Genomic DNA, 18374 nt, shown 5'->3' with positions numbered 1-18374 from the left:
TTTTATTGCACAGTTGCATTCTACATAGCTGTAGTTGCGTATCTTCTCATTCCTGGACTCTCAGAGATGTTAGAAAAGTATCTTCTTTATTTTTTTAAATTTTATTGGGGAATATTGGGGAACAGTGTGTTTTTCCAGGGCCCATTAGCTCCAAGTCATTGTCCTTCAATCTAGTTGTGGAGGGCGCAGCTCAGCTCCAAGTCCAGTTGCGGTTTTCAATCTTTAGTTGCAGGGGCGCAGCCCACCATCCCATGTAGGAATTGTACAAGCAACCTCTGGTAGCTCAGCAGCAGCTCGTTGTCTTCAATCTAGTTGTGGAGGGAGCAGCTCACTGGCCCATGTGGGAATCGAACCGGCAACCCTGTTGTTCAGAGCTTGCGCTTTAACCAACTGAGCCATCTGGCTGCCCCGTATCTTCTTTATTTTAAACATGGAGGAGAGGTAGAGTTTCAGATAGAACTTTCCATTTTTCCTTCCCCTTTCCTATTTTCTCCTAAAGCGTAATCCACTAGGTAGAGTTTCCTTCAGTTTGCAAACTCTTTGTTTTGATTTAAGCGAGTAGCTTGTAACATGAGCTCCTCAGAAACCTGAGTTTTGCTAGAAGTGGACGAAAAGGGAGAGGTCCCAGTGCTGTGCTCTGCTATGTCTTTTGTGTACAAGGTAGGCAGGGTGCAAATTTTTGGGAAAGAGGACAGGGAGAACCAGGTCTATGGGGAGCTCAAAACTGTATTTGGTGGTGGGGCCTTTTTCTCTCACCTGCTCCCAACGAGTTGTTCGTGCATTACCCCTCGTCATCTCATCCTGTGTGTGTGTCAGGAGGATGGGGGAGCGCCTGTCTTTAAACTACTAGGGAAGCTACGGAAGTGGCCTATGCATCTTTATCTGCTGTTGAGCCATCGGACTCGCAATGTTTCTTCAAGAGAGTTTTCTCTTTTTAAAATTAAACAGTTATGAACATGCTACATTCCTAGAGAATCTGTTAATCGTAAATGTTCTGTCTATGGCCAATCTTAGTCACACAAATTGGTTCCACAAAAAAATGTATTAAATAACAGGAGGCAGACTGAGAGAGAACAGGAAGAAATTCTCCCCCCCTGAAGACTCAAGATAAAATTTTTGTTCCTTGGCCCATAATAAAAAAAAAAAAAAAAAAAAAAAAAAGGAAAGTGAACTGTTGGGATGGAACTTACCAAGAGTATGGGTAACAGATAAATCCTTAACAGTAGTCTAAGTGACAACAATTGACAATGATGACAGTAATAACAGCAGCAGCCACACTTATTGATGTTTCCTCGTGTCAAGCACATTACTATATTCTTGATATATTATCTAATTTAATTGTCAACTTTATTGTTGACACGACAACAATTGTCATGTCAAGCAAGATATGTTATTTTTGTTTTAAAGATGAGAAACAAGAAGCTTAAAAAGGTTGTCTCTTGTTCAAGGTTATACAGAAAGTGAACAGCAGGAAAGGATTTGAATTCAAGTCTGTTTCAGTCCAAATATCATGTTTGAACTCATATGAAGTGTTTGAACATGAGTTTCCTTCATAAGTAATATCAGCACCTATTTATACGATGTAATGGTATAAAATGCAAGCTAGATTTACTGAGTACAAAGTCTACATACACAGTCAAGGGACTAGCAGTGTTGCAATATTTATTAGTACACTGCTAATAGAAACATGGAGAGAAAATAAGGAAACAAGATGTGGGAAGACATACAGGTATGTATGCTGATAAATACAAAGTTGATAAATATTTATCAAACACCTACTATGTTTTAGACACAAGCTCAAGAATATTTTGAAACTTCCAAAGATCATTTTTTTAATAGCAGTCTTGCAGAAAACTACAGCACAAACAGATCACCCTGGTAAATGACAACCCAAAGAGGGTGGCTACTTTAACCAGAGATATGAAGACTAAATCTGACCCAGAGCTATGAACTGAAAGCTCCACCTTTAAGTGTGCTAAGTATAGAAAGTACACATGGTCATCTTGTCTCCCTCATGCACAATCAGCAGGTGTCTTCAGCTACGAGGAAACAATGCTACTTATGTGAAACAGGCAAAAATTTAAATAACAATATTTTAAGGCCTAAACATCACATAGGTACTTCTTTCAGCATCTACTATTAAGGGGGAAAAAATGCAAGCTATGTTATGTTGCATCTTAATTTAATCATAAAATCTAAAGTGTTTCATTATATGCAAGAATTAAAAAAAAAAAGCCACACCTTTTCCGCTTCAAGACAAAGGTCACATGACAGTGGAACTAGACAAAGAATCAAGAATCGAGGCCTTTGCGGCCATTTCTCCTCCCTATGCCTTCTAAAAGCACTGTTTAAAAATTAAGGTTGCGTTTGCTTTGCAAGCTTTCAAATGGAGAGCAGCATTTAAAAATAGTAGCTTATAACACAATTTTAAGGGAAATTTTAAATGTGTGTATGCTTATTATACTAAACTTACCAGGCATGTGTAGTCAAAAATGGTGGTGTCGAAAATTCTTGCTGAGATACCCAGAAATTCTTACTAAAAACAACCCGAGTATTGGGCAGCAGGTGTAAATTGAAGAACAGATTTCCATTTGTGGTCAGTCTCTTAAAAGGGCTGCTCCATATGTATATACTGCCTGTGAAGGTGGGCTAACTTACTGTAGAATAAAGTTCATTCTATTTAATAAATATATTTCATTTCAATCTCAGAAATGCCCTCATTTTCTGTCCAAAAAGATCAACCTTGTTTACGTGACATCAGTGGGGATCCTGATCTTTCATAGAAGGAGAGAACCTTAAAACATGCTATTTCATATCTTTTTACAGTTCCAAGAGGAATAAAGGACTTACACTTTTCCCCAAAATACAATAACCTTAACAACAACAAAATCTCAATAGTGTAAGAGTACAACTATGCTTTGGTGAAAAAAGCACACTTTAAAATCTCTGGACTAGTATCTATCAATATATTTTTCCCTATAGTTAAATCAGTCTCTCTCAGCACAAGGAACAATCTGAAACAAAATAAAACAAAACTGAAAACTGTGATCCAACCACCCTGTAATTATTACTCAGATAACAATTACTGAGGACTAATGTACGCTGAGGGGCTATGAGGAAGGGAAACAAAAGGAGTAAAAGACATTATCCTTGTTCTGAAGCAGTTCATAATCTTTCTGGCAACCCAGTTGCTCAGTCATTAGCATGCACTGCAGGCTCTTGAAATATCTTATCAATACAATAAAGACAAGCTGACAGAAAACTGCAGTAACTGTCCACCCCCAATTAGCTGCATATCCAGAGAAGGGCCCCTCAGGCAGCCGAGGGGCCTGAGCACACCTGGCTGTCACAGTCTGGCCCCAGGGTATGATCAGGCTCCCCTGACAGTCTACAAGTTCCCCTTCCGGGAAAACCAAAGGGCACAACAGAATCACTCATTGGATCAGGCTGGGGTCAAATACCAGGAATCATGGCGTTTGTCAGAGCAGAATCACGAGAAACAAAAAGGGCCAGAATAGGTCAAGAAGGGACAACAGGCAAGGTCAGCAAGACCAGAGGTGCTGCCGAGGAAGTCGAAAGCCAGGAGTCGTCCCAGTGATACAGGCCTGGCCTAAAACACAGCTTAGGAAGAGCAGACCCATGGACGGGGAAGGGGCCACAGCACAGAGTCAGCGCGGAGACAGCTTAAGGGCAGGACACCCAGTTCAAATGGGGCGACTCAGACAAGAAACCTTGTCTGGGAGCCAGGCAAGCCCTAACAGCACCTCCTCCTTTCCCTTTTCTGACTCCCAGTCACTAGTACAGCTTAGGACAACTTCAGGAAATCCTTCTGCTCTCCTCATTTGGAGAAAATGCCAGCAATCTGGTTTCTTGCCCTCTTAAACCTTTTGTACTTTGGGTTTCAAGAAAGCTGAAAACCTCAATTCCCTGGTCAGTTCCCTCCCAGTGGCAGGACAGAGTACTAGAGCATAAGGACCCCTTCCTTCTGCCATGGGAAAGCACATGCATCCACGCGCACGTATTTTTATATAGATGCACATATGCATGCATTTTTAGAGGTACATCTTAGCTCCAAGGAGCTGGTAGATTAACTGAGCGTGACAGTCATGGAACGGGTCAGTATACAGTGTGATCCTTAAAACAACATGAGAGAGCAATGGGAGGAACAAGAGGACAGTGTTCCTTCTGTCTCGGGAAACCATGGAGGGCCTTACAGATAAAGACACAAACTGGCTAGATCTCAAAGGACGGGTAGGAATGCACCAGGCAGAATAAAAAGGAGAGGATAATGGAGAGGACCAGGGAAGGCAAAGGAAAAGGCAAAGAGACAAAGACCTGCCACAACATGGCGAATCTGGGCGCAGTGAGAAATTCAGCACGGCCACAGCACAGTGCAAGCAAGGGGAGGCTGGAGAGGAGACAAGGCCAAACTTAAGCCCTATTTATTAGTGAGGAGCCTCACATATACGGTACTAAGAAATCTGGGTTTTAATTTATGGGCAAGGGGGAATCACCAAAGGTTATTAAGCAGAAGAGTGAGACGATCAAATTTATATTCTAGAACTGAGGCAACGATAAGGCAGATGTTCAGGGTTGAGAGTGGAAAAGAAGAGCAAGCAGGAAGGTTGTTAAAATAGACATCTGAAATCATGTGGATCTACACCAGTGGGAATGAGGAGAAGATGAATTTCAAAGGCATTTAAGAGGCAGGATACATAGACTATAGTGAACAATTAAGTGTGGGATGAGAAGTGGTGGAGAAACATAGGAGGACTGGGGTTTTTATCTTAGGCAACCAGATGAGCAGTGAAGCCATTAAGAATAGGAACAAAGCAACAGGATAAACAATCTTTCGCGTGGGATAGATACAGATACAATTATTTCCACACACACGTCTACCAGTTCTTTGTGCTATGTATCATGCCAAAGACAAAATTATTTCCTTTAAACCTTACAATACCACATTATCGACATTTTACTCAAAGAAAACGATGGCTCTAAGAGGTTATTTATCGGATGTTATTTACCTATTAATTTAATTATTCAACAAATATTTATCAGGTGCCTTTTTGGTGCTGGGGTTTTGCAAGTGAGGGAGATAACAGCTAGGTCCTTCCCCTTGTGGAGCTTAAAGTTTAGAAAGAAGGAGACAGACAAGAAATAAGTCAAGCAATTAAACAAACAAGATAATTTAAGACAGCGGTAAGGGCTAAGAAGACAGTAATATTGTAACACTGAGCATTAACCATGGGCTCTAAGTGCAGTTCAAGTTTTAATTCCCTTAACTCTCACTACAACTAGATAGGTAGTACTACTGTCCCCATTTCACAGAAGACAGAAACTGAGATGCAGAAAGGTTAAAACATCTTCCTCCAAATCAGAGATAGCAAGTAAACAAAGCCAGCGTTCAGTCCGAGGGTGCCTGGCTCCTAGGAGAGCTCATAACCACACTAACCACATGGCTTCACCCCACCATGATTTTGTTACGATGGTGTCACTGTAAGACAGAGTGGGGAAGTAGAAGGTGCTAAAGCAGAGAGCTGCTTTTGATTGAATGATCAGGAAAGGCCTCTCTGCATTGATGATAGGAGACAGCCACATAAAGATCTGGAAGCAGAACATTCTAAGCAGAGGTGGAAAGTCTAGCATGTTTTATTAGGTTGGTGCAACAGTAACTGTGGTTTTTGCAATTATTTTTAGCCTTTAAAACTGCAGTTACTTTTGCACCAACCTAACAGACACAGAAAAAAGTCAGTATGGCCAGAGCAGGGTGAGCTAGGGGAATGGGAGTGAGATGAAGAAGAACTGGCAAGCGCAGACTAGCTCGGGAAGGACCTGAACTTTAGTTCAGGAAAACACTGGATAGTTTCAGGGAGGAGATTTAAACTTAATTTATACATTATAAAAAGAGAACTTTGAGTATGGTGAAAATGAATGAATTGGGTAAGGGAAGAAGAGGCAAAGCAAAAGCAGGGAAATTTGAATCCAGATATTCTGTCTCCAGAGCTAAGCATTTACAGTAGTTCCCCCTCATCTGCAGGGCATACGTTCCAAGCCCCTTGGAGGGCGCCTGAAATCACGGATAGTACCAAACCCTATGTATACCATGTTTTACCCCATACATACATACCTATGATAAAGGTTAATGTATAAATTAGGCACAATAAAAGATTAACAATAATAATAAAGTAGAATAACTATACTAAATATACTGTAATAAAATTTATGGGAATGACTTTGGGGTCATCATTAAGTAACAGTTCCTTGAGTGCAAGCACTGCTGTATTGACACAGTACAGCTACACTGCCACATGGCCATACTGATACCTGAGATGGCTACTAAGTCAGTGGGGGGCGGGGAGCACATCCGTGCTGAATATGCTGGACAAAGGGATGACTCAGTTCCTGGGAAGAGGGAGGCGGACAGCGTGAGCGAGTTCATCATGCTACTAAGAATGGCGTGCAATTTAAAACTTATGAATTGTTTATTTCTGGAATTTTCCATTTAATATTTTTAGACAACTGTTAACCACAGGTAACTAAAACCGTGGAAAGCAAAACTGCAGATAAGGGCAGGTGGCGGGCTACTGTACAGTCATTCACCACTTAAGATGGGGACATGTTCTGAGAAACACGATGTTAGGCAGATTTCATCTTTGTGCGAACATCATACTGTACTTACACAAACCTGGGTGGTATAACCCAGTACTGTAATTAATTGTATGCACAATACTTTTAAACAGCTGGCAGCGCAGTAGGTTTGTTTCACGAGCATCACCACAAACACGTGATTAATGTGCTGTGCTAGGTCACAACAGCTGTGACGTCATGGGCGATACGAAGTTTTCGGTTCCATTATAATTTTATGGGACGACTGTTGTATATGTGGTCGTTCATTGACTTAACATTATGCAGCACAAGACAGTATTTAACCTCTTTGCTCTAAATCGAAGGTACAGGATCTCAGGTGAAGGTATAAAGTAGACAGATGGGAACGTGAATCCACAGTTCAGGAGAAAAGGTGAGGCCAATGATTTAAATTTTCTTTTGTCATCGTTGACATACAGGTAGATTATTATTAAAGCCATGGGAATAGATGAGATGGCTCAAGGAACACAAATAACAGCAAAAAGGGAAGGAAGCCAGACCCTAATCTATGAAGCCTATTCTTTCTTCCTCAGGGCACTTCTTTTCATATGCCATAACAGGAAACACTGCTGACTGTCCGGAGAGTATCTGCAGCCTTTATCTTCCCCCAGAAGCTGGGGCAACGGTGAAGACTGGTCCATAATGACAAGCCTTGGAGTTGCTGTGCAGTAAAAGAGGTGCTGCATGCAAGGAGAGATTACCAAACCCATAGATCTCACTAACGACACAATCACAAGAATACATAACATTCCTGAATACATATTTATAGAAAGGAAGGCCATTAATCCAATTATAACCAAGTTTGATATAATGACCTATGAAGTTTTATACCCTATGCTATTAAGGTGAGTTAGTAGCTGAATGCAAGAAGTGCTCTGCTAAAGCCTCATAATAGCTGACAACATGGAACAAACCCTGCTTATCACGCACGCCAAGAGCAAAAAAATGGCACAACTGAAGAGAGAGAACTTGGTGAGAGGGTATGGAACTTTCAAATGTTTTACAAGTAAATTCTTCATACTTCTTCAAGCTAACATATCACTAAAGAACTCCTAATTCTATCAAGGACAAATATATCCACATTTCCTGGAACAGTTCAGGAATAGTAAGTGAAGCCAAGGGAACTTATGAATATGAGAAACGCAATACTTAAGTCTTTCCTTCCTGTTCTTGTTTCTTACTACATGGAGGTGTGACACTGTTGGCATTCCCCACTGTTAAACAGGGGACCGGGAACAGGCCTTTCTCCCGAGAGCAGAGTAGTGGAGACAGTGGAGTCATGCCAACCAGCTATTTACTAGGGTTATTGATGACAGTCACAATAGAGAGCTGTGCAAATTACACAGAGGACTTCTGCTCTGATGAGTTTGGGAGGGAAGCCACCATCTTTCTTGAGCATGACCTGTGGCTGTTACCAGAGAGAAGGGACTGGAGCTAAAGGGACCACAGTACTTCTAACAGCTCACATTCTTCCTGTTGCTCAGAATGCCTTCTTCCTCACTGAAATCTCCATGCTTCAAAGCTGGGCTCAAATCCTGCTTCTTTGAGAAAGACTGTCATCACTACAACCCACCTGCCATTCTCTGAACTCATATTGCAGTCTCTGCTTTTTGGCTTCGTATCTGTTTAGTATTTCATTGTTTCATATATTTTTGTCTCTCAAGTTCATTAGATTATGAGCTTCTTGGAGGCAGGAACCATGTTTTGTTGGTTTTGATTTTTTATTATAAAAATGTTCAAGCATTCACAGAAGTAGGGAGAAATATGTAACAAACTCCCATATATTCATCACCCACTTTCAACATTTATCAGGATTTTGACTCATTTCATATATCTCTGTGTGTGTGTGTGTGTGTGTGTGTGTGTGTGTGTGTGTATATATATATATATATATATATATATATATATATATCCCTTTTTTATTTTGTTAAAACATTTTATAGTCCATATTTTAGTATGCATTTCTTTAAAAAAAGACATTTTCTTCAGCAACCATAATACCTAAGCAAAATTAACAGTAATTCCTTAGTATAATCTAATATCTAATTCATATTTAAATTTACATAATTACCTCAAAAATGTCTGGACATTTGTTATTAATCAATATCCAAACATAATCCATATACAGTAGACCCCTGAACAACGTGGGGGTTAGGGGTGTTCATCCCCCTCACAGTTGAAAAATCTGTAGATACTCAATTCCCTTATATAAACTTTTGACTCCCCCAAAACTTAACTATTGCCATCCACTGGTATCTGTGGCAGATGGGTTCCTTATATAAAACGGCACAGAACAACCCACAGTCAGCCCTCCACATCCAGGGATTCCTAACAGTGCATCGAAAATGCTGTTTTCAATCTGCGATTGGCTGAACGCAAGATGTGAAACCCCGGGGTGTATGAAGAACCAACTGTATATTTATTGAAAAAAGTCCACAGTATGCGGATCCATGCAGTTCAAACCCATGTTTTTCAAGGGTCAACTGTACTGCATTTGGTTATCGTGTCTCTTAGTTCTTTTTTATTGTAAAGCAGGCCTCCCCCTCCCACTGTGCCAATGATTTAATGAATGAATCTAGTCATTTTTCCCACTGAGTGTCCCACATTCTGGATTTGTCTGTCTGCTTCCTCACAGTCCTAGGGGCTATGTTTTTCATTCATTTACTCAACAAATGTGTTATCAGGAGCAGAGTATGAGCCAAAACTCTAGGAAATACAGTGGCTACAACAGTGAATACAATTACAGATAGCCCTAGCTCAAACAGAAGAAAGCCATAAAACAAATAATTACACAAAATATTAATTATTAGCAAGTGTGGTATGTGCTAAGAAGGGAAAGCACACAGTAGTAAGAGAAATTATATATAGTAAGGAAATTAACCTAATTTAGGGGTCAGGAAGAGTATTTATTTTGTATAGTTCAAAGTATCTTATACAGTGTTAAGTAAATAAACATTCAGCATTTCTGGGTTGGCTGGGAATGTGAGTTTTCTTCAGATATCAACCTTTCAACTAAAGGATATACCACCACTTCCTGAGTTCTGAATATCAAATCTGATTCTCTTAGGAGTCCATGTTAGGAGAAAACTGAAAGGGCAAACAGATGGTTTATCCCAAATGAAATAACTTATTTTAGAACAGAAAGAAGAATTCAGGAAGTGGCTAAATAAACTCAAAGAAAAAGATCAAATTTCCTGACTGCCAGTTTAGATATTAGCACAATGAATTTCTGACGAGGAATAGAATGGATATTGAAACTCTGTAGGATATCTGCCACACTGCTCCAAAGGGATTTTAAGTTAAAGTCGAGGAAGGAAAAGTATCCAGGTACACTTTAAGACTGGATATAATAGAGGGTAAAAGATAGAATAGAAAAACAGTAACAGAGGAGATAAATGATAATCCAGATCTTCATTTTAAAAGATTAGAGCACTGTTTACAATGTATTGCTTTTGTACAATACTGTCTACTTGAGAACAATGTAAACGTTTAAGCTCCCCTCTTTCTAAACACGTCAAGTCTAATTTTGGGGCACTAGCATGATACTTGTTTGAGTATCTTGAAAAGAAATAAATTCTAGTATGGACTGACTTGTTTTTCCCACCTCTTCACCCCCATCTGCCAAATTCATATGCTGAAGCCTTAACACTCAATGGGACCATACTTAAGAGGAATTTTAGGAGGTAATTAAGGTTACATTAGATCACAAGGATGAGGCCCTAATCTGATAGGATTGGTGTCCTTATAAGAAGAGGAAGAGAGACCAGACATCTCTTTCTCTCTGACATGTGCTAGCGTAGTGAGAAGGTGGCTGGCTGTTTGTGAGCCAAAAGTCCTCGCCAGAAACCCAAACTGCCGAACCTTGATTTTGGACTTTTAGCTTCCAGAACTGTGAGAAAATAAATATCCTTTGTTGAAGCCACCCCATCGATAGTATTTTGTTATGGCAGCCCAAGGTGGCAAATATGACTTCCCAGTTTAAATTCTCTAGTGTCTAAATTTTAAACCTCTCCTGCATGATTTATAGAATATATCTGCATAATCTGAAGGATACATCAGAAACTAAGGCCATGCGTATAAAAAGCATTCCTTGACATCCAAGTAGACAACAGAAAATAATTGGTCAAGGTGCTTCCTAATCAAGGGAACAAAATAGAATGGTTTTACTTGCTTACATGTACTTTTAAACTGAATTTTCATATTCTTTTCAATACAAATAGAGGCTCTCTTCAGGTGAACCAGATCTGGGTATTTTCAGTCGTGGTCAGTTTCTCTCTGAATTCCACTAGGGTTTGGTGATGCAGCGTGAACAAGGCTATAAATCAAATGCAGTGCATTTAATACCACAGTGCATTGCAAATTCATCTGGAAGAGGGGTCAGTTAATACCACTTTTTTAAGTGAAACTGTCGCCTTCCCCTGAAGGGAAGGCATGGAAGTTAAAGATAGCAAATCCTAAAGTTACATGGGATTCAGAAGTGTGGCTGCTTGTTAGGATAGGCAGAGGCCAGGTTTTTTCAGGTGAGGTTTATCAGTTACTTATCAGGCTGGAGCCATGGATATTTAAAAACACACATTCTGGGAGCTGGCATTAAATCTGAAATGTGGTGGGCAACTTTTCAAGAAATAAAAGCTACAAACAAAATAGCTTTAGTTCCATTCAGCATGCTGTGGGAAATGGCTAATGCACAAGCATTACTATGACTGGCAAGGCGCGCTGCCAATAAATGAGAGGAGCAGAGATTCAAAACCACCACATAACAGCAACACTTCCTAAGCTTATTTCACTAATTTGTCAAAGAAGGACATTATCTGGAGTGAAAGCAAAATGAGGTTAGAGAAGACAGGGGAAGGAACTATTGAAAAGTAAAAGCTATGCTTCTTTTCCTATTGGTTAGTTATCTCTGTTTTGAGTAATTATGGTTGACTTCTACCATTTCCTGTTACCACACTTGGTTTTACTGAAGGCAACATTTTCTCCTTTTCAAATGACAAGCAGAGAGCTATTTCAGGTAGGACAAATATCCCTTGTTTGCTTATGCCTGCCTTGTCTTTTTCCACTAGGAATGAAATCTAGTGGTTGGATGGGAAGAAAGTGTGGCATGCCACCCCTCAGAGAGGGATGGGGGCCATATTCTCTTCTCACTTGTCATTTTTTTCCCTAGAAAAATTTCAAGTGTCATATCCCATCTTTTCTCTATATTCAACTCTTAACTCTCAACTGTTTCTTAGAATTTTAAACAGATTGTTAAGCGGGTCAATACCTGCAATCTCTTACATTTTGGAACTGAATTAAAACTATCCCATCATAAAAGAATAAAATCACTTAGTTGTATAGTTCAGATCAGTAAAAATGAACAACTAATGCCTTAAATTCTATTTCAGATAGGCTTTTTAGTCTAATGGGTAGTGTAAAAGTGTAATGATTTTCAGTGTAATGGCACAGAAGACGGAATCTGGGGCTGAACTACTTGTGTTCAAGTCCTATTTCCACTACTTATTAGCTGTGCAGATTTTGATAAGTCAACTTAATTTCTCTCTATGCCTCCATTTCCTCATCCGTAAATGAAAATAGTTCTACATCACAGGTTGTTATACCGGGCAAAGAGAAAGCACTATATGAACATTAACTATTATTAAGATTATTTCAGAAGACTTCTAAAGGGCATTCATTATATCAGTCTCCCTACTGTTTGTTAGTACTATTAAACAGTTATATGTAAAACCAAGTGAAAGTTCACCTGTTTTAGGTCACAAAACAATCCTCTTGCTAATCAGATAAGGTAAAACGATAAGAATGAAATCCTTTCTTCAAAATTAGTCTTAATTGAGACTAAGAGTTTAGTCTCAATACCATCGCTATACACTTGACGTTTAGAAGCAAGACATTCTTCTTAAACTTACATGCAATAAAGAATCAAATGAAGAACACATACAATAACAACTTATTCTAAAACACTGACATAATCTGAAACATTGCTCTGTGAACAAAATACATACTTCTGGGGTGATCTGTTATCAAGTTCAGCCTTCAGTCGTAAATTCTCCCTCACCAGGCCACCATTTTCCAATTTCAATTTTTTATTTGCCTTAAAAAAAAAAAAAAGAGTTGAAAATAATCAAGCACAAGCTAAAACGAAAGTGCCTTGTAAAAACTATGACACGAGCCATCAGTATTTTTTTAGAGTAATAATATCAGAAAACTGAATGCTAGAGCATGGCCTTCAGAAACCTAAAATCACCACTGGGAATGACTTGTGAAACTGTGAATACAACCAAGCATTGGAAATCAGTATTCCCCAAGCACTCTGCAAATCTCCTATCCAGGGAAATAAAGGAGCTATGTTAGTTAGCTTAGAGTCATTATGGGACTATACTAATGACATTTTTTTCCTTTTTTACATAACTGAATACTCTAAGCATGATAACATTATACCACATGCAATTATTTGCAAAACTTATGCTGAGTTAATTCTTGACTTTGAGACTGATTTTTGGTTGCTACTTAAAAAGTTTTTTTAGTGATAACAAATCTAATACGATTAAACCACTTGCTTTCTTTCTTCAAAAGGCTTTCCCAAATGCCCTGGCTCACAACTTCTGAGACTCTCAAAACTGAGTTAATATTTTGTAATAAATTCTATGGATTCTCTTGATTAAAAAAAAAATCCCAAGATTGACTTTATTTTTTTAATTGTATGATACTTAAAAATTACCTAACAAAACATTAATTGCGGGAAAATCTAGAGACTGAATATTGATTCTGGACAGCCTGAAAAGTAGTGTATATAAATTTTAAGAGTTTTCTTAAAAGCTGCCACCTTTAAATTGCCTCATCATTGCATTTTTTGAATTCTGAAGAAATGTAAGACTTTCTAGAATGGAAACCAATCTCACCAACCTGGCAAGAGAAATTCATTGTTTGACTAGAACATTAACATTCAAAGTAATGGGTCACAAGAACTGTCAACTGAAAGGTTTAAACCAATAAGATTTAAACAAACAGATTTCAAACATTTGACCAATGTTTTTGACTAATTTCCAGAACTTCTGACTATATTTCTTGCCCATCCACACAACAATGCCCAAGAGGATGGCAAAAGCAGCAAGGCAGAGAACAAAGCCTGACTCCCTTAGATTCATGCAGGTTCCTTTTGGGCTCTGAGCACCTGCTGATCTTCATGGTTGCAACACAACCTGGACTGTGGAGGGTTAATTCTTTAAGTGACTGATAAACACCATTACTGCCCCTCTGAAGACATAAGAAGAGTCATTTACTTCCTCATACACACAGACAATGAATTAATCTCTCAAGCATAGCACCGTAAGAGGAGGCACTTAGTGAATACTTTTTGATGATGAGAAGCTTAAATTAGAAACTCATTTGAGATTTCTTTTCCCCTCTAAACTATATCACTGCATTTCAAGGTCTCTCACCAGGCCCGGGTTTCTCTAACATTCTCTTTAAGCGCTGGCTAATTCCTCAACTATCAGGAGATATTTTCAAATTCAGGAGGGTTAGGGTCATAAAGACTACAAAGGGCAGAGTTCTGTCTATTTGTTGCATCTAAAAGAGTAATGAAGTCTTCAGCTATTTTGCATTCTCAACACTGTTGGGTATGGCCTCATAATGGTTCAAAACTCACTTAACCCTGAAAACATCAGAAAAAAGGTCCATTTTTCTCATTCTAAGTACTCCTTTAGTCTGAATTTTGAACACCTGTATCTAATTTATAGTATGTTATTATTTTTTCCTTCACATTCAAATTTTGCCCTACAAACCATGTTTTTTAATTCATTTGTGCCCCAGTTTATTGCCCAGTACTACCTAATACCATCACTAGGCACCCAAAATGGGCTTATTAAATATCCCAAATAATTCTGAGGTCTCAGGGTAGCTTTGGACATTGAATTTAACACGTGACCTTTAAAAGGGAGAAGAAAAACTGTGCTTTATGTACTTTCCCTTTACATACATCCCCTACACCACTCTTATGAGACCAAGCCACATGCTGTAATAAGCATGTAATGCCAGAAACTTAAATGAAGTTTAATAACTATAAAGGAGGCCATATAAAACTTACTGATGGCTCAAGAAGAGGAAGGGAAGTTAACTGGGACATGGCAGAGAGACAAATACTGTCATTTCCCAGCTGCCTTTCCTTTTTGCGTCCTTTTCTTAGACAAACCAACATGCTAAAGTTGGCCATTAATATTCAATTCCCCTAAACTTGTAACAAACTCAGTGCAATTATGTCTGCAGTTGTTTTTTCTTTTTTCTGAGCCCAAATGGCATTTCTTTTATATGTAGGTATTTGAAAATGGCTTAGTATTTACACTAAGTTGCAGCTACTTCTCTGCTACTTAACCACACGAGGATCAAAGGGCCAGTATGTGGTGGTACTTCTTTAAAGTATCATATGGAGCTCATTAATGATTTTAGCAGGCAGGATTTAGTAATTCAGTGCAGAATTTTCAGTTCAGTACAGTATTTTCAGGGAATGCAGATAGGTTGAATGCGTGGTGGTAGACCTGGATACCACAAAATGATCTCCACTCAGCACAACAGGACTCCATTGTAGATAAACCTGAAGGCAAGCTACAGGCTGGTCCCTCTGGCAAACAAAGACATACAGCACTTGATTATAATCTCTAGTGCTGACTGCATGGAGCTTATCTCCTTTTCTAGAATGGAAAATTCTAGAGATTTGGCTTTTTCACGTACGGTATGCTTTCTCTATCTTGTTGGATGGATGGAAGAATAACTGAAAAAAATGAACCCGCCTCTTAAGCCACAATATCCTTTTGTATGAAGTAGTCTAAAGAGGCTACTCACAGCTCTCTTGGAATTCTTCATTAAGCCTTTAACTACTTACAATCTGAAAAATCAGAGAATGGTAATGCTAGAAAAGATACGGTCCAAGTCTTTCATTTTATAGGTAGGGAAATGGATATGTGTTTGTTTTTATGCATACAGGGCAGTCACTGAGAAAAGCTTAAAAAAAAATTAAGGTAAACCACAAAGAGGGGAAATAGAAACACATCCTTTAAATTGATGTCACTCTCCTACAAGATGCAAACTCATACAGAAGCACTATAGAGTCTCCAATTATAGTCACAAATTGAACCACCTGATATTTCTTGGCGGCTAATGACATTTAAGGAGAAAACGTTTTCCTCTTGCTTATAAATACTCATCCAGAGATTCTGTCCTTTCACCACAAATCATCTAATGATGAGAGTCAAGATAACATGGATATTTATACTTTTGAAGGAAATTACAATATTACAGAATTTTAAAAACAACTATAATAGAAATTTTAAAATTATAATAGAATTTTATAAACAACCACAACTTACCTCCTTTAACTTATCTACATCATCTTTCATTTTTTCATAGATTTCATTAGCTGTTCTAAGTTTTTTCTTCCACTCTGCTACAGTTTCTGGATCAGTTTTACTTGGATTATTTGCAATTGGATGTTTGTCTTCATTTTGGTTGCCCTGCATTAAGGTTAAAGGATCCAGAATAGTTTTGATCTGTGACTCCAAGCTGAGATTTTTACTCTTGAGTTCCTCTACCTCTTTCTGCAGACAATCTATTTCGTCCTGAAAAAGCATTGCAAAGCCATTAGGTAGACACAGACATTAAGCACATACATAAGCTAATCCGAGGCCGATGTGTTTTTAAATTATATACTCAAAATTCTGTAGATACAGATTCTTTATGCATTAGAACAGTTTTGTAGGTAGAAAGTCACACACAGTTGAAATTCTCAAAATGTATTTTGACTCTGAGAAAAACTGGCATTCCCACTGCTTTTTTAATTTAGATTCAGTGATAGTTTGTGGTTTTTAAAAAATAAAGCTGTCGGGGCCGGCCCGGTGGCTCAGGCAGTTAGAGCTCCGTGCTCCTAACTCCGAAGGCTGCCGGTTCGATTCCCACATGGGCCAGTGGGCTCTCAACCACAAGGCTGCCAGTTCAACTCCTCGAGTCCCGCAAGGGATGGTGGGCTCTGCCCCCTGCAACTAAGGTTGAATATGGCACCTTGAGCTGAGCTGCCTCCCGGATGGCTCAGTTGGTTGGAGCACGGGCTCTCAACCACAAGGTTGCCAGTTCAATTCCTCGACTCCCGCAAGGGATGGTGGGCAGCGCCCCCTGCAACTAAAATTGAACACAGCACCTTGAGCTGAGCTGCCGCTGAGCTCCCCGGATGGCTCAGTTGGTTGGAGCGCGTCCTCTCAACCACAAGGTTGCTGGTTCGACTTCCGCAAGGGATGGTGGGCTGTGCCCCCTGCAACTAGCAACGGCAACTGGACCTGGAGCTGAGCTGTGCCCTCCACAACTAAGATCGAAAGAACAACAACTTGAAGCTGAACAGCACCCTCCACTACTGAGATTGAAAGGACAACAACTTGACTTGGAAAAAATAAAAAAATAAAAAAAATAAAGCTGTCAACTCTTTGATTCTATTTAAAATGTCCAGGAAACGAAAGTTGTATGAATTCAACAAGGAAGTAGATTCCTCAGAAAAAAATTCTGAGGTGTATTTAATTGCTTTATTGAGGGAAATTTAAAAATACAGTGCTGAGGAAGGTGATCTATTATATTATAGTTTTGTTTCATGCTTGTATTTTTGCTTCTATAGTTGACGAGTTGAAACCATACACCATTTCCTTCCATCTTCCATTTCAGAATACCTGTAGTTAATTTTTAACTTTCTATGTTCTGCTTCTTCAATTACTCCCGTGACTATTCCAAGTATTAGATTTCCCCATCTGGAACTGCTTATTATCTTTTTTTTTTAATTAAAGTTTACTGGGGTGACAACAGTTAGTAAAGTTACATAGATTTCAGGTGTACAATTCTGTAATACATTATCTATATCTCACATTGTGTGTTCACCACCCACAGTCGGTTCTCTTTCCATCACCATACAGTAGATGCATATTATCTTAAATCCAATTATTACACATTTGGACTGGAATTTTTTTCTGTGATACCACCTATTCATCTATAATGGATACTTCTTCTTAAACTAAGACTGAATAATTCTGTTGTTAGAAAATAAACTCCAAGTACCTCAATATGCCAGTGATCTTCTAAAGGATTAATTTGATTAGTACCTAAGTATGATAAATATTCATTAAGTTTGTAAGAATACATTTTAGAATTAACACAGATAGTACTACTTACTATTTAAATCATAGTTCATTTCAAGTTAAATACAATTATAAAATGAGAAAATCACTTCATTCGTTTGAATTAATACATTAATGAATAAACAAACACAAGCAGAAAAACACATATATGAATGAACATTTATTCAGTCATTTATTTATGCCCTACTCTATTCAAAAAAAATTTGAGGCACCTGAAGTAGTTTTCATGTATGTAGTTTAACTTAAAGATATTTAATATCAAAAGAACAGATTAATAATGTCCCCCTTTTAGTCTACATAAAATGAAAACTGGGCTTAATGTTTACTATTCAAAAGTATATGTATTCTACCAGCATGAGGCTAATTTGGAAAAATTCCATCACCATGTCATATCACCTTCAGAGAAAGAAAACTGTATTATCTTACTTATACGTGGAATCTAAGAAAGTCTAAAATAGAAGCAGAGAGTTATACATTGGTTACCAGGGGTGGGGTGGTGAGGGGAAATGGGGAGGTGGGGTTGAAGGGTACAATGTTGTAATTATGTAGGACAAATAAGTCTGG

At 38.6% G+C, this 18374-nt stretch overlaps 1 protein-coding gene across 2 annotated transcripts in view; it reads right to left on the bottom strand.

The window, feature by feature from the left end:
- Positions 1–18374, bottom strand: part of OBI1 (ORC ubiquitin ligase 1) — a 39723-nt gene that overhangs the window by 7942 nt on the left and 13407 nt on the right. For both annotated transcript variants that reach the window (XM_019742584.2, XM_074329417.1), the window contains exons 4-5: positions 16008–16256; positions 12648–12736 (exon numbers count right to left, since the gene is read on the bottom strand). In XM_019742584.2, the coding sequence (XP_019598143.2) occupies positions 12648–12736; positions 16008–16256 (338 nt within the window). The remainder of the gene's footprint in view (positions 1–12647; positions 12737–16007; positions 16257–18374) is intronic.

The sequence above is a fragment of the Rhinolophus sinicus genome, chromosome 16 (assembly GCF_057876585.1).
Source record: "Rhinolophus sinicus isolate RSI-liver-muscle chromosome 16, RSI-T2T, whole genome shotgun sequence".
Lineage (NCBI taxonomy): Eukaryota > Metazoa > Chordata > Mammalia > Chiroptera > Rhinolophidae > Rhinolophus > Rhinolophus sinicus.
This window is presented reverse-complemented; position numbering and strand designations above follow the sequence as displayed.